This window comes from Indicator indicator, chromosome 10 (assembly GCF_027791375.1).
Source record: "Indicator indicator isolate 239-I01 chromosome 10, UM_Iind_1.1, whole genome shotgun sequence".
NCBI lineage: Eukaryota > Metazoa > Chordata > Aves > Piciformes > Indicatoridae > Indicator > Indicator indicator.
The window spans coordinates 32,639,068-32,659,996 of NC_072019.1; the positions used below are offsets into that span (position 1 = coordinate 32,639,068).

The 20,929-nt window shown below is 47.3% G+C and overlaps 1 protein-coding gene across 1 annotated transcript in view; it reads right to left on the minus strand.

Annotated features, from left to right (window-relative positions):
• Positions 1-4,270: 4,270 nt before the first annotated feature.
• DPYD (dihydropyrimidine dehydrogenase) overlaps positions 4,271-20,929 on the minus strand; it is a 605,351-nt gene continuing 588,692 nt past the window's right edge. The window contains exons 22-23 of the mRNA XM_054384577.1: positions 9,869-10,009; positions 4,271-4,441 (exon numbers count right to left, since the gene is read on the minus strand). Of these exons, the coding sequence (XP_054240552.1) occupies positions 4,271-4,441; positions 9,869-10,009 (312 nt within the window). The remainder of the gene's footprint in view (positions 4,442-9,868; positions 10,010-20,929) is intronic.

Sequence of the window (20,929 nt, forward strand, 5' to 3'; positions counted from 1 at the left end):
GAGGTGGCTTCTGCAGCCTGTTCCAATCCAAGGGTGCCAATGTGAGACTGTTGTTTTTGGCACCCATGGGACGTGATTGCTTGGCTCTAGGCAGAATGCTAAGGAATTGGTCAGCTAAGGAATCCTGCACTCTGCACACATCCAGCAGCTGCCCTCAGAACAGTGGCTGCAATAATTTTGCTGCTACATTTATGAGATACGTGTGCTTAGCTACTTAAATGAGGTGTCCTGGCACTGCCCTGTATTGAAAAGAAGGCACACTACCAGATGTGACACCTCTGAACCAGGTGTGATGATGCACAGCAACAAAAGACCTGGAGGACCTGGCCATTTCAGTCACAAGGTGACACACTGCCTGGCCTTTCACCCTCGGGGTTCGTGGTGGGTAGGAAGCAAAATAAGAAGCAGCTGGTGGCAGCTTGGCAGAGGACAGCTACTTTTCCATGTGTCTGGTAAGTGAGAACATAAAATGTTACCTGCAGACAATCTGATTCTGATGGGTTTTTTTTCAGGCCCCACTCAAGGACATGCTGCCTGTCAGCCAGCTCCTTGGAACAGGTACATTGAATCATAGAATAGAATCATGGAAAGGTCTAGGCTGGAAGGGCCCTCCAAAGCTCATCCAGTCCAACCCCCCTGCAGTCAGCAGGGACATCCCCAACTAGATCAGGCTGCCCAGGGCCTCAATGAGCCTCACCTTGAATATCTCCAGTTTTGGGGCCTCAACCACCTCCCTGGGCAACCTGCAGAGACTCTCCAGACTCTGCCCTAAGATTCACCGAATAGCTTGTTCTTCCCATGAGTCCTCTAGAGCTCACATTAAATAAGAAATTACCAGAAGACCAAGAGCTTTAAAGAAGTTTCATGCAAATATTTCCTAAGCAGCGTCTGTTCCTGTTTTCATCTGAGTGTGAAAAACCCAAGTATGAAGAGAAAGCTATTATGGAGATCCTGGGCTTGAACCTGCCAGGGAATCTCATCAAGCAAGTGTTACAGTTCAAAGAGGGAACTTGAGCCTAGTCCCTGACTGCAAAGACTGCAAGTAAAACAAATTACCTTTGGATGTAAAAGGAAAATAATGCTAAGGTCTATAGAATTCATTGGATTGCTAATGGGATATAGAGCAGAGGCAGAAACAGTTCTCTCTTCTCTTCTTCTGTCACTTCTGCTTCAGCTTCTCTCTCTCCTGTAGCCTTGGCAAGGGATCTCTGTTTTGACTGCTGTGTGAGGTCATGGGAAGGAGGGAGGGAGTGAGAGAGGAGGTGAATGGTCCCCCTGTATCCATCCAGGGGGTCTGAAGAGTTTCTGTGTTGTTTATAAATTGTAAATCTCTCTCTATTGTACATCTATTGTCTATTTGGTACACATTCATTGTATTTCATATTTCTAGACTGTAGTTTGCTTGTAAACAGAGCTTCATTTGCTTCCATCCCAAACTGAGCTGGGCTGGCCATTTTATTTCGGGGGGTAGTTTTCTGCCTAGTAGTTGGGGGGTAATTTCAACCTGCCACAGCAAGGCCAAAGTGTCAGCCAGATGAAATAACACTTCAAAACCTTAGAGTGACACAGGGTGCATGTGTATGTGTGTACCTGGGCAAGGAATGCCAAAGGAAGGCAACTCTGAGGCAAAGAGGTGCCAGAGAGGGGCAATGATCATGCTACGTGCTGCACTGTAGGCAACTAATGGAATAATGTACACATGAATTAACTCATTTAGGATCCCTGGAGCGAATCTTAGTGATCAGGAGACACCACCTGATGAGCCTCTACAGGAAAAATCTGTGGAGTCAATGGAAAACACACCCACAGACAAACTCGGCTTGCTTCCAGTGTTGTTTATTTCTAATTCAGCACTCGCCTCACAAATCAAGGAGCAGAAGTCAGGGTATATTTTTTAATCATACCATTGGTTGATAACATAGGGAATAAGAAATTAAAGACATATCAATTGTTATTACTATGAAACTAAAGGCTTTACATCCTTAAGCAGACAGCAGTATGTTCATATTGGAAGGTTCCCTCTGTGAATGAAAAAACTGATTAAAACAGGTATTGTTTAGCAAGACAGACAAATCTTTGTTTCTTTTTGCTGGTGAAACTATCATAACCATGCAGAACCAACAAGTATGAAAGACTGGCACTGAGGGAAATCATCTTGCCAGCTTGCCCTTTGTGTCTGTGTTTGGCAAACACAGTCTGCAGGGCGTGCATTCCATTTGCACCTAATCAGATCTCTGACCTGTAACGTGCACATCCTGCAACACTAATTGGCACAATTAAAAACTTATTTAGATGATGAGCTTGCAGAAAAAAAAAAATGTTGTCACATCTCAAATTCCTGAATTGCAACCTGGACTTGGTGATAAGATGGTTTAACTCTTCTTGGAGACTTGGAAAGCTGTGACTCGCAGAGGGACCTGGGGGTTCTGGTTGACAGTTGACAGTTGATTAAACATGAGCCAGCAGTGCCCAGGGGGCCAAGAAAGCCAAAGGCATCCTGGCTTGGGTTAGAAACAGGGTGGGCAGCAGGGTCAGGAGGTGACCATCCCCCTGTGCTCAGCACTGGGGAGCCTGGAGCTCTGAGCCCCTCACTCCAGGAAGGACATTGAGGGGCTGGAGCCTGTCCAGAGAAGGGCAATGAGGCTGGAGAAGGGCCTGGAGCCCTTGGGCTATAAGGAGGGGCTGAGGGAGCTGGGGGTGTTCAGGCTGGAGATGAGGAGGCTGAGGGAGACCTCATTGCTCTCTCCAGCTCCCTGAAGGGAGGTTGGAGTGAGGAGGGGGCAGCCTCTGCTCCTTGGTGGCAAGAGACAGGAGCAGAGGAAATGGTTCCAAGTTGCCCCAGGGGAGGTTCAGGCTGGATGGTAGGAAATATTTCTTCCCAGAGAGGGCTCTCAGCCATGGGAATGGTCTGCCCAGGGCAGTGCTGGAGTCCCCATCCCTGGAGGTGTTCCAGCAGCCTGTGGAGCTGGTGCTTAGGGACATGGTTTAGTGTTGACCCTGCAGTGCTGGGTGGAGGGTTGGAGTGGATGAGCTTGGAGGGCTCTTCCAACTGGATGTTTCCTGTGATTCTATGAGAGGAGTGGTCAGTGAGGGAGGAAAAGCAACCATCAGCCTACCCACCTGACCCACAAATCTGAAGAGCCCAGCATGTGCCAGTGCACAGCAAATTTATTCTATAAAGTGACTACTGTGAGAAAGAATTAGAAAGGATTATAAAAATACACTACCATATGCTGTAGTAGTTGAAAGCGATTAATCTGGTTCATAAATCCTATTTTAAACTCCCTTTCATTTCATTTTAGGTTTTTCTTTTTCCCACAGAAAAATAGACACAATGCATTGCTTTGTCTGAATGCTATGTAGTTAATTACATCTTCTAAGAATCTCTTTTAGAACTAAATGTAATGTTTAATTACAAAATGCTTCCCCTGGAAAAAAAAAGTTAGCTTGTAGTTCATTAAAAACACTTTCTTAATTATATTTACAGCCAAGAAAATACATGCAGATTAATGAGCCTGTAGAGAAATTTCTGAAATTACAGCAGGAATTGGAAGGAGAAAAAGTTGTACTTCAAATAGCCATGACTCACTAACTGCTACCTTTCTGTATTTTCAAAACTTCATTGTTTTGCTTAGACCACACCTGCAATCCTGTGTCCAGTTCTGGGCTCCCCAGTTCAAGAGAGGCAGAGACCTGCTGGAAAGAGTCCAACGGAGAGCCACGATGAGCATCTCCCCTGTGAAGAGAGACTGAGAGCCCTGGGGCTGTTTAGTCTGGAGAAGAGAAGGCTGAGAGGGATCTGATCAATGTCTATCAATAGCTGAGGGGCGGGTGTCAAGTGGAGGGGGCCAGGCTCTTTTGGGTGGTTCACAGTGATATGACAAGGAACAATGGAGACAAACTTGAACATAGAAGATTTCAGCTCAACATGAGGAGAAACTTCTTTGCAGTGGGGGTGACAGAGCCCTGGAGCAGGCTGCCCAGGGAGGTTGTGGAGTCTCCTTCTCTGCAGCCTTTCCAAACCCACCTGGATGCATTCCTGTGCAGACTCCCCTGGGTGATCCTGCTCTGGCAGGGGGGTTGGACTGGATGATCTCTGGAGGTCCCTTGGAATCTCTACCATTCTGTGGTTCTGTGAAAGCACAGCGCTCGTGGTCACGGCTCTCATTGTTGCATTTTTTGGATGCGTAGATTTTCAAGGACTAATTAGAAAGCCAATCAGTGGCATGGAAGAGGCGTGCGGCTGCCGCGGGCTGTCGGGGCGGGGGGCTCAGCACGCAGGGCGGACGGCGAGGGGCAGCCCACGCCTGGGCTCGTAGGGTGTGGTCCGGGACACCATGCGGATGCAGTCGATGACGGGGCAGACGCTGAGGCACAGGGTGCAGCCCGTGCAGCTGTCCGTGACCGCCGGCAGGTGGGTCTCAGCATCAAACTCGATTGCCTGCCAACGGGAACCAACATTATTGGTGTCTGTCCTGAAGGGTCAAACCCCCCAAACATGCCCTAGCCCAGACAATGGGCTAAGCACCTGTGAATGCATAGCCAGCAGGGCCAGGGAGGGGATTCTCCCCCTCTGCTCCACTCTGCTGAGACCACACCTGGAGCATTGTGTCCAGTTCTGGAGCATCTATTACAGGAAGGGTCTGGAGGTGCTGGAAGGTGTCCAGAGAAGGGCCACGAGAAGGAGCAGAGGGCTGGAGCTGCTCTGCTATGAGGACAGACTGAGAGAGTTGGGGTTGTTCAGTCTGGAGAAGCGAAGGCTCTGAGGAGACCTTCTTGTGGCCTTCCAGTATCTGAAGGGGGCTACAAGAAAGCTGGGGAGGGACTTTTGAGGATGTCAGGGAGTGATAGGACTGGGGGGAATGGAAAAAAAAACTAGAAATGGGTAGATTCATCTTGGATGTTAGGAAGAAGTTCTTCCCCATGAGGGTGGTGAGACACTGGCACAGGTTGCCCAGGGAGGTGGTGGAAGCCTCATCCCTGGAGGTTTCTAAGGCTAGGCTGGATGTGGCTCTGCGCAACCAGGGTGTTCCTGGCCATGGCAGGGGTGTTGGAACTGGATGCTCCTTGAGGTCCCTTCCAACCCTAACAATTCTGTGATTCTATGGATGTGCTAATCTGGGGTCCAGATAAACTTGTCCCACATGTAATTAACTTTGTAACACAGCTGTGCACTGTGTGTGCCCCTGGCCATGTTTGCATATGCCCCATCCTCGAGGTCCAGTTATCAGGGTTCTGTGTTACCAAAGGGCATTAATTGTCTTGGGACAGTATTTAAACCAGTTCCAACCCCTCTGCCATGGCCACGGACACCCCACAATAGATCAGGTTGCCCAGAGCCACATCCAGCCTGGCTGCAAAAACCTCCAGGGATGAGGCTTCCACCACCTTCCTGGGCAACCTGTGCCAGTGTCTCACCACCCTCATGGGGAAAAACTTCTTCCTAACATCCAAGATGAATCTACCCATTTCTAGTTTGTTTTTTTTTTCCATTCCCCCAACTCCTATCACTCTCTGACATCCTCAAAAGTCCCTCCCCAGCTTTCCTGTAGCCCCCTTCAGATCCTGGAAGGCCACAAGAAGGTCTCCTCGGAGCCTTCTTTTCTCCAGACTGAACAGCCCCAACTCTCTCAGTCTGTCCTCATAAAAAGGAGCTCCACCCCTTTGCTCATCCTTGTGGCCCTTTTCTGGACATCTTCCAGCACCTCTAAATCCTTCTTGTAGCAGAGGCTCCAGAAGTGGACACAGTGCTCCAGGTGGGATCTCAGCAGAGTGGAGCAGAGGGGGAGAATCACCTCCCTAACCTGCTGGCTATGCTTCTCTCGATGCGGCCCAGGATGTAATTGGCTTTCCAGGCTGCAAGTGCTCACTGCTGGCTCCTGTTGAGCTTCTCATCCCCCAGCACTCCCAAGTCCCTTTCTTCAGGGCTGCTCTCAAGATACCAGACAGCGGAGCAAGCCCTGAGTGCCTGACTAATCTGCCACAGAATGCAGTTGTGGGAAAACGACAGCTCACAGCAGCTGTATGTCCAGTTGGAACTGCTGTACAGGACAGGTTAGATCTGTGCTTAAATCATGTAACTGTCTTCAGCTGTGGAGTGTCAAACCCACAACTGAATCACTGAACCTGGGAATACATTTTGTAAACAACTCACAGTGGTGTTTGAAGATACCACTGCCAGGAAGTATTAATTATAAATTATATGAGAATATACATTTTTATTACAGTGACACCCAGGGAAAAGGTCAAAGTCACTCCCCTTTGGGTCTCTGTGTCTCCTGCACTGCGGCACCTGGGGACGTCTCGGTGCCATTCTTCGCTGCAGACACAGCGACTGTTTAACTGGCAGAGGGAAATACCAACTGTGGCAGTTCTAAGCTGATGCCTAGGAAAATTTTCCACAGATTGAATAGAAAAGTGGTAGAATGTAAATAAATTACCACTGGATGTAAAAGGGAAAATAATGGTAAGGTGTAAATAATCCCCTGGGTCTGATAACTAACAGAAAGTGAGTTGTAATAAACTGACTTTCTCTTTTTTGGTTTCTTCACTCTAGCAGATAGCAGCTGGTGGCTTTTGCTTGTTTGTTGCTGACCTTGGCTGGGTTCTCCTTGTGGCTAAGTACTAACAAGCTGCTCTCTGCTCTTCTCTCCCTTTTCCCTTGTACAAGTTGTGGGGGGGAAGGGAGTTGAGAGGGGGAAGCTGTTGGTAAGCCCCTGGTTTTGTCCAGGGAGGTTCTTGTGTTGTTTATAAATTGTAAATATTGTATCTTTTGTACATATCCATTGAATTCCATATTTCTAGATTTTAGTCTGCTTATAAATAGAGCTTCAATTTTATTTTGGGGATAATTTCAACCCACCACACCAACACCACTACCCCCCCACCCCCCCCACCCCCCCTCCTTCCAGTGCTTTAAAAGTAGATACATGGGCCAAATTGTACCTCAGCAGAAGTTTAGGGCTGGCTACAAAGGAGGAGCTTGGCCCACAATGTTTAAACTCCCAGAGGAGTTTTGTGTGAAGGAAGTATTTCACAAGACAGTAATTTGCCAGGGATATTGGTTCAGAGGAGACACCAGCCCCTGCCTGTATGGCTTCAGCACCACACTGGCTACAATGCTTTCTGCTGACTTTCCTTTTCAGCACAGCATAAACAATGTAGTTTATTAATAAACACTAGAGAAAAACACAGCAGGCTGTGACTGGTATGATTATTTTCCTCTGCAAAGCTTTGAAAGGGATATCTGAGCTTTGGGCAGGCAGAGCTTGCCTTAGTTCTCATGTTTCCCAATGCAGTGAGTCCTCATTACCAATTAAGGGTGATAAGTGTATTTGAATGTGGAATAACAAGTGCAGCCTCAATGAAACAAGCTCCTGGTAGAATGGAATTGGCAATTAAAAGCAAAACCAAAAGCATCACACAGCCACAAAAATCTTCAATATCTGAGAAGCCAGCCTAGAAAAGTAGAAAAACCTTTTCCACTGAGTTTTAAGAGTTTTTATTATGGAAATATCTGTCCTGAAAGCTGAACTCTTGCTTCTCTGCAGACTCAAATCTGCAGTTCTCCCTAACCATTGTCAGCAAGTGGGGGAGCCAGGGAGGAGATGGGAGGTATTAGGTGGTGCTGCAGGTCAGCTCCACAGACAGATTTGCACTACTAGAAAAGCACAGAAGTTGTTGTAGCAACTAACAAGAGTATTAAGTGCCCTGCATATCCAAGTTTTAGTTTAGCTTGAGCATAAAGAGAGCTTAGGGTTGTGAGTATTTAAGAAGGCTACTGTGGTAATCTAATCTGGTATAAATGCAGCATTAATTCGCTCATCTCAGTGGAATAAAGAAAGACCCCATGTCTACCTTTGCTCTGACACACTTGTTTTCATTGCAGGAGTTGATTTTAAATGAGAAGTCTTCTTTCTTTGGCTGCATGTAGTTAAATTTATCAGACCAGCTATTGATTAGACTGAATTAAGGATAAACAAAAGGTTGTGCTGTTGAGAGCATATTTAGTGCTCAGTTCAAGTATCCATTTCTGACACGCTACTCTCAAACTCTCGTGTAGAAATTATTGCTTACTGCATATTGGATTTCATGGAGGTTGTGCTAGACCTTAGTTTGGTTTTCTAAGAGAAAATGAGCCCTCCTGTGCTGCCCTTTTTACTGCAGACTGGTCCACCAGCTCCAGGGGACACAGCAGGGAATGGCACACAGAGAGGCTAACACATTCCAGCTTCTGTCACTGCCACATACAACTTCTGTTACCATGCAACCCTACCATACTCTACAGAAGGCAGAGAAAGACTTTTCTGCAAAGAGAAGTCCCAGTTCAAAATTGTGCTGCACTCTGGGCACAATGATGTCTGCAAATGTCAACTTGCTGCTCCAGAGCCTGGCAGCTATGCTGGGGAAAGGATTTGTACCTCAATGGTACAAATGGAAACAGAACCCCACCTGCCTGAAAACAGAATTAGTTCAGATTCTGTTCCACTGATGGAACAAGGACTAGGCTTCTTAAAAAGCAGTTGGCAGTAAGACCATCTCTTGTCTGCCCACATCCCAGTGGTGGGAAGAGATGCAGTCTTCTTCTCTCCCTCATGTACTTGAAAACCAACAAAACCCTACATTTATCACCAACCATGTGTGTGACATCAGGCTGCAAGATAGAGAGCAGTCACTGCCTCCCTACAGAAAGGGAGAGATTTTTTCCCACCAGAGAAATACTGCCCTGCTTTCAGACCCCACTTCTAAGGGCAAGTGTGCTTAAAGCTGTGGATAGAGTTGATCAGTATCCCAGGTTACGGAATGTGATGGTTTGAAACTGTCTTTTTAATTTTTCCTTGCAAAGTTCAGAACAGAGAAAGTGAAAGAGTGTAAGTCAGTCACTACTGGGTGTAAGAAAGCAAAATACTGATTGTTCTAAACACTTCCATTAGATAGATAGAAATGTTTAAGAACTATTACCCAAAACAAAGTGGAGCACTCTGCACATTCTGCATTCGGCAGTGGGGGCAGTTGCTGGGCTGTCTGGCTGCTGTTTCTTCTTCTCTTCTGGCTGAAGATAACACACTGACCTTGGCAGCTAAGTTAACAACTTTCTGCTTAACTAACTCTGCTTTCTGTCCAAGGAAAGTCTGAGGGGGAAGCTCCTGGGAGAGGGAAGCACCTTTGGGAAGGGTCCCCTTTGGGGGGAAGCAAAGGGAGATCGGTTGTGATTTTCTGTTGATTGTATAGATTTGTAAATGTTGTGAATTTTGTATATTTGTACATATTCATTGCATTTCATCGTAGATTGTAGATTCTGCTTTGTAAATACAGCTTTCATTTGCTTCCAGACTGGGCTAGCCTGGTTATTGTCGGGGGGGGGGGGGAATTTCAGCTCACACTGACACACAGAATCACACAAGCTCACAGGGTGTTAGGAGTTGGGAGGGACCTCTGAAGATCTTTGAGTCCAACCCCCCTGCCAGAGCAGGACCAAAGAATCCAGCACAGGTCACGCAGGAACACATCCAGACAGGGCTGGAAAGGCTCCAGAGATGGAGACTCCACAACCCCTCTGGGCAGCCTGTTTGAGTTTTCTTCCTCTTAAATTTAATCCCACTTGGAGTCAGGGAGAGCCTGGCAGAGTGACCTAGAGTGAGCCAGGCCGATGCAGGAGAGTTTGCATAGCCCTCCAGAAGAAGACCTGCTGGGCAAACAGTGCAGGCAGGCCTTGCACAGCACAGCCTGAGAGCTTGCTGGGGTTCAAATCCAATATTTGAGACATCTGTTTTAACCACCTGCTTGTTAACAGAAGGTGGATTCTTTCTTCCCACCAGCAGAAAGATAACTCATCGTGTCTTCCTGCTAATTACAGCTGTGCTCTTACCTGGTAGCCAGAATCATTACAGGTCATGTAACATTTGCCACAGTTGATGCACATTTCCTCATCAATCAGAGCCACAACTTGCTCTGTGTTGCAGAGTTCACCATATGTTCCAATATACTGCAGTGCTTTTCCAATTACATCCTAGGGTAGGGGAGAAAAAAAAAAAACCAAACACAAATAAACAAGCAAAAAATTTTGGACTCGTTGAGAATATATCTAAATAGTTTCTACAGCTGCACAGGAGCACTTTAGTACTTTAATATGGAAGATTTGGCCATGCACTGTGATGATGTTTAGCACTTTTCTTATAAGCTTCCAAGTGTCTGACCTTCAGATTTCCTGTAAAATACAAAGTATGCTCCCTTCAGGTAGATTTTGAGTGTGGGCTGCACTAGAAGTACCTATTTGTATACAAACAAGTGACACAAGCAGCACTCAAATTTGAATCTGCTTTTGTTTTGCCAGTGTCATAGAATCACAGAATGGCTTAGGCTGGAAGAGACCTTAGAGAGATCATCCAACCCACCCTCCCTGCCAGAGACAGGGACACCTCTCAATTAGCCCACCAGGCCCCATCCAAACTGTCCTTGAACATCTCCAGGTTGGGGGCATCCACAAGCTTTGTGGACAATCCATTCCAGAGTCTTGCCACCCTCAGACTCTTGGAAGTATTATGTGAAACTTGAAGAATCCAAATGGAGCATAAACCAGGAGTGATATGCTACAAGCAATCAGATCATCCTTGGTCACTTCTTACCAGCCCAGATTTAATCACTCACAGCAAGAAGAGGAAGGGGCAGGATCACATCAAGTGGTAGAGCAGTAAGTGCTGTTCTCCCTTCAGCAAAATGCACTAATGACAGCATTGTCAGTTTATTGCAGACACTCTGCAGAGCTAAGCTGTGGGTCTCGTCTCCTGAGTCTCCATTCAGTTAACTCCCCAGGGAGGAATTTCTGGCATTGATCTTACACAGGAGGCTCAGGGCAGACCTCATTGCTCTCTACAGCTCCCTGGAAGGAGGTTGTAGCCAGGTGGGGGTTGGTTTCTTCTCCCAGGCAACAGTGACAGAAGGAGAGGAAGCAGTCTCAAGCTGCACCAGGGGAGGTTTAGGCTGGATGTGAGGAAGAAATTCTTCCCAGAAAGACTTATTGGCTACTGGAATGAGCTGCCCAGTGAGGTGGTGGAGTCACCATCCCTGGGGGTGTTTAAAAGCGGACTGGATGAGGCACTCAGTGCCATGGGTTAGTTGACTAGATGGTGCTGGGTGATAGGTTGGACCTGATGATCTTGGAGGTCTTTTCCGACCTGGTTAATTCTGTGATTCTGTGAAGGGAAACTGCACAGTGCAGAGGCAGTTCAGCTTCACTGAGTCAGTGGTAGAGATGGGACAAGTCCCAGGTCATTTGGACCCTCAGTTGAATTAGTTTAACTTGTGGAAGTATATCACAGGATGAACAAGACTGATTCTCCCCCTCTACTCATCTCTGGTGAGACCCCACCTGTAGTACTGTGTCCAGTTCTGGAGCCTCTGTTACAAGAGGGATATGGACATGCTGGAAAGTGTCCAGAGAAGGGTCACCAGGATGAGCAGAGGGCTGGAGCTGCTCTGCTATGAGGACAGACTGAGAGAGTTGGGGCTGTTCAGTCTGGAGAAGAGAAGGCTCTGAGGAGACCTTCTTGTGGACTTCCAGTATCTGAAGGGGGCTACAAGAAAGCTGAGGAGGGACTCTTTAGGATATCAGGGAGTGATAGGACTGGGGGGAATGGAATAAAGCTGGAAGTGGGGAGATTCAGGCTGGACGTGAGGAAGAAGTTCTTCCCCATGAGAGTGGTGAGAGCCTGGAATGGGTTGTCCAGGGAGGTGGTTGAGGGCCCCATCCCTGGAGGTGTTTAAGGCCAGGCTGGATGAGGCTCTGGCCAGCCTGCTGTAGTGTGAGGTGTCCCTGCCCATGGCAGGGGGGTTGGAACTGGATGATCCTTGTGGTCCCTTCCAACCCTGACTGATTCTATGATTCTATGTTCAGAGATTCCCTCTGTGGCACTGTACTGGCTGCCTGCATGATTTGAAAGCTTGCTAAGCACACTCCTCCCACAGTTCACAGGTTATGAAGCAAGCTCAAGTTGATGTGTAAGAGCCACGTTGTTAGGAGAGAAGCTGGGCTCAGTAAATGACAGATATGGGATGCAACAAGAGATCTGGCTTTTAAGAGGGGGTATAACTGTTGAGCATCAGAGAAATCTCACTGACAGGAGAGCAGAACTGCCTTCAAAGCCATCTGTAATAAACCAAGAAGCCATTATGGTTTTCCATTATGAAATTTGATCCAAGTCAAGATCAAGCCAAACACGAGCCACAGACAAGTCTGCCCAGAATGAGGAGCTTCAAAGTGTTTACCTTTGATCTGGCATTGCCAAGAAACACCACAAGGATTTCTGTCTGTGTTCTGTCTGCAGAAGCAATACTCACCTCATTCCTATCAGTCACAAGATTATCCTGAAATGATCAGCAACCATTTTAATGGGGTAGCAGCACGAGATAGCTCACCTGGATAATTTCTGATCACAGACACTGCTCTCTTTAGATTATAGTTTCCAGTTCTCATTGCAGAAGAACCAGATTACAGTAACTTAAATTTTCATTGCCTATCTTCTTCCCAGCAGCCTTACTTTCAATCTCAGCATCCCTAATTATCCCTAAAACACATCAGAGCAACGAGGTAATATGGCTTTATCAGTGCTGGCTCTAAAGGAAAGCTCTGCTATAGGAACTAAATGCAAAAGCAAGTCCAGCCTCAACTTCCTGAGTCTGGTGAGAACTTGCAACAACAGTTCTGGCCCTGGGCAGCTTGATCTAGTTGGGTGATGTCCCTGCTGGCTGAGGGGGGGTCAGACTGGGTGAGCTTTGCAGGTCCCTTCCACCCCAGACCATTCTGTGATTCTGTGATTCTATGATTCTATAATTCTGATCCCATGATTCTGTGATTCTGATTACGTGATTCTATGATTCTATAATTCTGATTCTGTGATTCTGTGATTCTATTATTCTAAGATTCTATGATTCTATGATTCCATAATTCTGATTCTGTGATTCTATGATTCTGTGATTCTTTGATTCTGTGATTCTGTGATTCCATGATTCTAAGATTCTATGATTCCATAATTCTGATTCTGTGATTCTTTGATTCTGTGATTATGTGATTCTATGATTCTGTGATTCTGATTCTGTGATTCTGTGATTCTGTGATTCTATGATTCTGTGATTCTGTGATTCTGTGATTATATGATTCTGTGATTTTGTAACTTTATGATTCTATGATTCTGTCATTCTGTGATTCTATGATTCTGTGATTTTGTAACTTTATGATTCTATGATTCTGTCATTCTGTGATTCTATGATTCTGTGATTCTATGATTCTGTGGTTCTGTGATTCTATGATTCTAAAATTCTATGATTCTGAGATTCTGTGATTTCTGTGATTCTCCTTCCTGAATGAGTGACTTTCTTTCATTTCAGTGACATTTCCACTTTGAGGCTTACCTGGCCTTCAGCACTTCCTTGGAAGAATCCCAGAATCACAGAACATTAGAGGTTGGGTGGAACCTCCAGGGATTATTGAGTCCAACCTCCCCTGCCAGAGCAGGATCACCCAGGGCAGTGTACACAGGAATGCATCCAGGCAGGTTTGGAAAGTCTTCAGAGTAGGAGACTCCACAACCTCTCTGGGCAGCCTGCTCCAGGGCTCTGTCACCCTCACAGTAACACAATAGTGTTTATGCAATGAGATGAATTTCTTCATTCACTGGATGCAGTGGTAGGATCTCTCTACAACTACCTTACTCTGTACAACTGCCTGAAAGGAGGTCATGGAGAGGTTGGTGCTGGTCTCTTCTCACAGGTCATTAGTGATAGAACAAGAGGGAACAGCCTCAAGCTGCAGCAGGGCAGGGTCAGACTGGAGAGTAGGAAGAATTTTTTCCCAGCAAGAGTGGTCAGGCATTGGAATGTGCTGCCCAGGGAGGTGGTGGAGTCCCCAAGCCTGGATGTGTTTCAAGGTGGTTTGGGTGTGGTGCTTGGGGCTGTGGTTTAGGGGTGACCCTTGTAGAGTAGGGTTCTGGGTTGGACTTGGTGATCCTGAGGGACTTTTCCAACCTGAGTGTTTCTGTGATTCTGTGTGATCTACATAGCTGCTCTTAATGACTGCTGAGGTAGGAAATTCAACCATATCCTAAAGCCAGGAGGAAGGTTAGGACAATAATTGTACTGTGTGATCTTGTTCCAAATACACTCATATGTTTTCTCTCTTCCAAACTCCCAAGCTGCTGATATTTGAAATAGCTTGGTCACACTTGGTCAATGCCTTTTAGTTCTTCTCAGCAACATGTAGAGAGCATTGCTGCTCTTCCAGCACAAACCAGCTATGGCATATTGCTAAAGGCAGCAGAGGAGTGTGGACAGATGAGTGTGAGTGAGCAAGTTAGCAGCACAGCTCAGTGAGGCAGCACTCAGCAACAGAGCTGTGCTGACTCTGTGCATGCCCCAAATTCACTGCAAATGTGAAGTAAAAACTGTTTGCTTAACCACTCTAAAAGGTCAATTAACTACTAGGAAAGGGCATCAGCTAATACCTTGCTCTGTAGTATTGCAAAGGACTAGACTTGAACACACAGCCCTTTGCTGCTCCTCCCCTGATGAGCTACAGCTCTTCAGCACTGCTCACGTGCCTGTATTTGAACTTCCATGTCCTACTCAGCAAAGTTCGTGGATTTACTGGGAACTGATCAGCACTTTTCAGTTTGCCACAGTCCTTCTATTTCTGTAGTCAATGGTTCTTGTGGCCAAGAAGGCCAAGGGGGTCCTGGGGTGCATTCAGAGGAGTGTGTCCAGCAGAGCCAGGGAGGTTCTCCTCCCCATCTGCTCTGCCCTGGTGAGACCTCACCTGGAATATTGCATCCAGGTCTGGGCTCCCCAGTTCAAGAGGGACAGGGATCTGCTGGAGAGAGTCCAAGGGAGGGCACCAAGGATGCTGAAGGGACTGGAGCACTGCCTGGTGAGGAAAGGCTGAGAGCCCTGGGGCTGTACAGTCTGGAGAGGAGAAGGCTGAGAGGGGATCTGATCAATGTCTATCAATATCTGAGGGCTGGAGGGGAAAGAAGGGGAAGGAAGGGACAGGGACAGCCTCTGCTCACTTGCACCCTGTGATAGGACAAGGGGCAATGGATATAAACTCCAGCACAGGAGGTTCCACTTCAACATGAGGAAGAACTTCTTCACTGTGAGGGTCCCAGAGCACTGGAACAGGCTGCCCAGAGAGGTTGTGGAGTCTCCTTCTCTGGAGCCTTTGCAGCCCTGTCTGGATGTGTTCCTGTGTGACCTGTGCTGGATTCTCTGGTCCCTTTCAGCCCCTAACTTCCTGTGATGCTTTAATTCAGCTCCAGCTTGCTTCACACCTGCTGCAGGCTTGTTTGTCTCACACCTGCAGCAGGTTTCAAACTAGATTTGTCTCTATGTGATCTATTGCCCACAGCAATAGCAACTATCCTGTAGGCCTCTCTAGCCCCCAACCATTCCTCTGTCTGTCACAAATGCAGGTGTCACCTGCAAGTACTGCAGAACTTGAAGGAATTCTGTAAAACCTGCATCACATACAACAAAGTAGTTTTCCAGTGCTTGCTCACATTGTAGAAGTACCAATGTCTGATGGCAAAGGGCTTTTTAATGTTAACAGATTCAGGCATAGCTAATTAACCATTTTCTCAGGGGAAAACATTGGTTGGATGCTAACAAACCCCAGGAAGCTCAAGAAGGCTGCAGAGATGGGCTACTCAAATCATCATGGGGTTGAGGGAAGACAAAAAGAGCCTCACAAAATGTTTAGACTAGGAAGGTGAAGGTGGGAAATGATGTCTCTTCATATATACAGCAGGGAGAGCAAAGACCTGCTGAAGTTAAATTACAATGTTGGCACAAGAACAGAGGGTTATTAGTCTGCCATGAAAATAGGTAAGGCTGGAAATTAGAAAAGGCTTTATTAAAAAGCCTTTTTTGAGTCTTGTGTCCAGTTCTGGGCTCCTCAGTTTAAGAAGGACATTGAGATTCTTGAATGTGTCCAGAGGGGGGCAACAAGGCTGGGGAGAGGTCTCAAGCAGAAGCCCTATGAGGAGAGGCTGAGGGAGCTGGGGGTGTTCAGCCTGGAGAAGAGGAGGCTCAGGGGAGACCTCATTGCTGTCTACAACTACCTGAAGGGAGGTTGTAGCCAGGTGGGGGTTGGTCTCCTCTCCCAGGCAACCAGCAGCAGAAGAGGGGACACAGTCTCAAGCTGCACCAGGGGAGGTTTAGGCTGGAGGTGAGGAGAAAGTTCACTGAAAGAGTAATTGGCCATTGGGATGTGCTGCCCAGGGAGCTGGTGGAGTCACCATCCCTGAAGGGGTTCAAAAAAATTTTGGCTGTGGCACTTGGAGCCATGGCTTAGTTGTCAGGAGGGGTTAGGTATTAGGTAATAGGTTGGACTTGATGATCTCTGAGGTCTTTTCCAGCCTGGCTGATTCTGTGATTCTAAGTGGGAAAGGAGTGAGGTGGCTAATGACCTTCCAGAGAAGCAGCTGGGGGACAGGAGGGAGATGGTCCAAGGTTTAGGACTGGCATTAGATAGCTGAGGTTGCTTTTCTAGAAGAAGAATGGTGAGCAAAATAGATCTCTTCCAGCTCCAACTGACAAAGGGCAAGACAAAGCCAATGCATATGGCATGCTGCTTTCTTCATTTATAACCAAGTCTCACGTCTCACAGCTCACAAAGTACACTTTGGGGAACTTAAGAATCCCAAATAAGGAGGATGGTGGTGGTTTAGAGGCCTGAGAGTGCTTTCTAAAGACTGTGCCAATGATTTACTGCTCAGTTACACTCCTGGGTGTTGTGTCTTTTAATAACTTATTTCTCTCAAGCAAAAAGACAAAACAAAACAAGACAACAAACAAACCTCACCAAACCCCTGCATCTGTGTTTGTCTGCAAAGTTTCAAGACTTTATTGCCTAAAAAAAAAAAAAAAAACAACAGCACTTAAAAGATGTTTTGCAGGTGCACTTCTTTACAGCCTCTCAAGCTATCACCAAGCTTCTTGTTGCCATCAAATCATAAATGCTTGGAATAAAACAAACAGTGCAGCAAGGGATAATCTTCTCTCTCTCTTTAAAGTGCAGTTCCACTCCAAAAAGCAGCTGTCTAAAATGGCACTATGGGATTCCACTCTTGGTGTAGCTCAATGGCCTCCAGATCAAATGTGCACTGTTTATAGTATAATGGGAGGGTTGTTGTTGTTGCTGTTGTTGTTTTTTGGCAACTGCCAGACCTGCAAACAGAAGCCAGGTTCTGAAAGTCAAGCTGTGCTCTTTCTGGCTTCAGTGTTACCAGCAGCAGTTAAAAAAACCCAAACCACAAGACCCTAGAAGTTAAATTTTCACAGAGAATCACAGAATCACAGAAACACTCAGGTGGGAAAAGTCCCTCAGGAGCCCCAAGTCCAACCCAGAGCCCTACTCTACAAGGCTCACCCCTAAAGCAGAGCCCCAAGCACCACATCCAAACCACCTTGAAACACATCCAGGCTTGGGGACTCCACCACCTCCCTGGGCAGCACATTCCAATGTTTGACCACTCTTGCTGGGAAAAAATTCTTCCTACTCTCCAGTCTAAACCTACCCAGTTGCATCTTAGGGCTGTTCCCTCTTGTTCTGTCACTAATGACCTGTGAGAAGAGACCAGCACCAACCTCTCCACAACCTCCTTTCAGGTAGCTGTAGAGAGCCAGGAGGTCTCCTCTCAGCCTCCTCTGTTTCACACTGATCATCCCCAGCTCCTTCAATTCTCTTCACAAGATTCATTCTCCAGGTCCTTCCCTTTCCTTGTCCTCCTCTGCCCTGGCTCCAGCACCTCCACATCTCTCTTGTACTGAGGTGCCCAAAACTGGACACAACACTCGAGGTGTGGCCTCAGCAGAGCTGAGTCCCAGGGGACAATCCCCTCCCTGCTCCTGCTGGACACAGCATTTCTGATCCCAGCCAGGATGCCTTTGGCTTTCTTGGCCACCTGGGCACACTGCTGGCTCCTCTTCAGCTGCTTGTCCCTTAGCACCCCCAGGTCCCTTTCTGCCAGCAGCTTTCCAGCCACACTGCCCCAAGCCTGCAGCATTGCTTGGGGTTGTTGTGTCCCAAGTGCAGGACCTGGCACTTGGCCTTGTTGCAGCTCCTCCTGTTAACATTGGCCATGGATCCAATCTATCCAAGTCCCTCTGCAGAGCCTCCCTGACCTGGTGCAGATCAGCTCTCCACCTAACTTGGTGTCATCTGGGAACTTACTGCTGCCACACTCTGTGTCTTTATCAAGGCCATAAATAAAGATGTCCTGATTTTGTCCTAAGTTACACCTTTGCAACCTCAGGGACCTAGAGTGCTCCCTTTGATTGCTGCTGTGCAGTCCTGCTCTTCTCAACAAAACTGCACTGCACAAACTGGGAGAGGAATTTAGTCATGCAACTGGAACTGGCAGGGAGTTTCAGTTGCCATGGAGAGAATCAGAGCAGAATCCATTAGGTTTATGTTACTAATGAGCACAGATGAAAAAAAAACAACAATTCATTTTGTAACTAAGCTAGGCAGACGTGGCTTTGAGTATACTGAAGCAGCAGATCTGCTCAGTAGAATATTGTTTTAACAATGACATTTTTTATTAACATAGCTGCATTTGGAATGGATCAAACATCTCATGGTGACTGACTTTCCTTTAGCCATCATATCAGTAAAGCTGTATTTGTAAATGCATCTAATGGCTTGGGTCTTCCCCCCTGTAGGCCTGCTGTGTCCATCTTCATGCAGACCACACTGTGCTCTAGAGATAAGCAACATCACCTGCCCTGCTGAGGCTGCATCTGGAGTACTGTGTCCAGTTCTGGGGCCCTCAGTTCAGGAAGGACCTCAGGGAGCTGCTTGAGAGAGTCCAGCACAAAGCCACAGAGATGATGAAGGGAGTGGAACACCTTCCTTATCAGGAGAGCCTGAGGGAGCTGAGGGCTCTGTAGCTTGGAGAGGAGGAGCCTGAGAGGTGACCTCATTGCTGTTGATAAAGATGTGCAGGGGGAGTGCCCAGAGGCTGGAGCCAGGCTCTGCTGGGTGATGCCCAATGACAGCACAAGGGGCAGTGGTGGAAGCTGAGGCTGAGGAAGTTCCATGGAAACAGGGGGAAGAATTTTTTCCCTGTGAGGGTGACAGAGCCCTGGAAGAGGCTGCCCAGGGGGGTTGTGGAGTCTCCCTCTCTGGAGATATTCAAACCCCACCTGGATGTGTTCCTGTGTGACCTGCTCTAGGTGCTCCTGCTCTGGCAGGGGGGTTGGACTGGATGAGCTTCTGAGGTCCCTTCCAGCCCCCAGCATTCTGTGATTCTGTGTTCACAGGCCTGTGCATAATGCAGGTCCTGCATCTGTAGCAAGCTCAAAGGGAACACACCTGCTTCTCCTCTTAGCACAGTTTTGGAATTACCATAAGGAGCTTGTTCTGTTACACCATGGTCAGGAGTAAGGTTCAGTGAGTAGGAACTTTGTGCACTGGAAGGTAAGAGTAGCAGCTGAGGAAAGCAGGGGTAAACTTTAGCTTACCAGCAGAGGTTTGCCAGTTGGGAATGGCAGCCTGTCCTAAGGACAAGCCTCAACCTCGAGCCTTCAGGTCTCCAAGGGGCTACTGACCGTGGCGCAAATGCCAAAGTCTGTGCACCATCAGGTGATATAAAAACTCCTAACAAAGCACCTGACATTTATACCCCAAAGCTGTGTGCTCCATCTGAAGTACTCCAGTGGTTCCCTGCTACTTATGGTGTGTTTGGGTAGTTCTCAGGATGCCAGAGGCTGTGAACCAACAAGGGGCAGTGCAGAGGTGTGTTCCCCAGGACACAGAAAGAGCACAGACAAGGGATGAAATGTGGCACAGAAAGTCAGTGACTCTCTGTACCAGTGCTTATTTCCACCTGCCTTCCACCTGTTCTTTTTTGGGAACAAGGTTCCAGTGTCAGACAGAGAGAGATGCAAAGAAGAAATGTTAGGGAAAAAAAATATGGATTAAAACAAACCAAACAGGCCTCCAGAATCTGAGGGTACCTGACCAAGGTCAATTTACAGTAAAGTGGCTAAGAAAGATCTGTAACCTCCTTAAAACTAACTTTACGTTGCAAGATCACAGCTGCTTTGCCAGGAGTAAAAAAAGGTTATTAAATATGCTCTGGGATTTAGGGACCTCTAAACCTTGTTGCAGTAAAGCAAGTGAAGCAGTTGCAGTACCAGCTGAAGAAGGACTTGCAAAATAACTCACAGAAAGCTTTAGCATGAATTCAACGTGGCTTCTGCAAGGAAAACTGTGCTCTGTGAATGTGCCACAATTCTTTATGAAGACTGTGATGCCAGAAATAAATTTAAAAAAAAAAAACAACCAGCTGGGAAATTTTCTGTTTCAGTAAGGCCTATGACACAGACCTCTGACACAGGAGAGCTCTGAAATTAAGTAGCCATGACATGGGATTGCAAGATGACTGAATAAAGCAAAAAAAGAAAAGAGACTGAATGCAGAATCACAGAAAACATCTGCCTGGAAGAGCCCTCCAAGCCCATCCACTCCAACCCTCCACCCAGCACTGCAGGGTCCACACCAAACCATGTCCCTGAGCACCAGCTCCACAGGCTGCTGGAACACCTCCAGGGATGGGGACTCCAGCACTGCCCTGGGCAGACCATTCCCATGGCTGAGAACCCTCTGTGGGAAGAAATATTTCCTAGCATCCAGCCTGAACCTCCTCTGCTGCAGCTTGGAACCATTTCCTCTGCTTCTATCTCTTGCCACCAAGGAGCAGAGGCTGCCCCCTCCTCACTCCAACCTCCCTTCAGGGAGCTGGAGAGCACAATGAGGTCTCCCTCAGCCTCCTCTCCTCCAGCCTGAACACCCCCAGCTCCCTCAGCCCCTCCTCTAGCCCAGGTGCTCCAGGCCCTTCTCCAGCCTCGTTGCCCTTCTCTGGACAGGCTCCAGTCC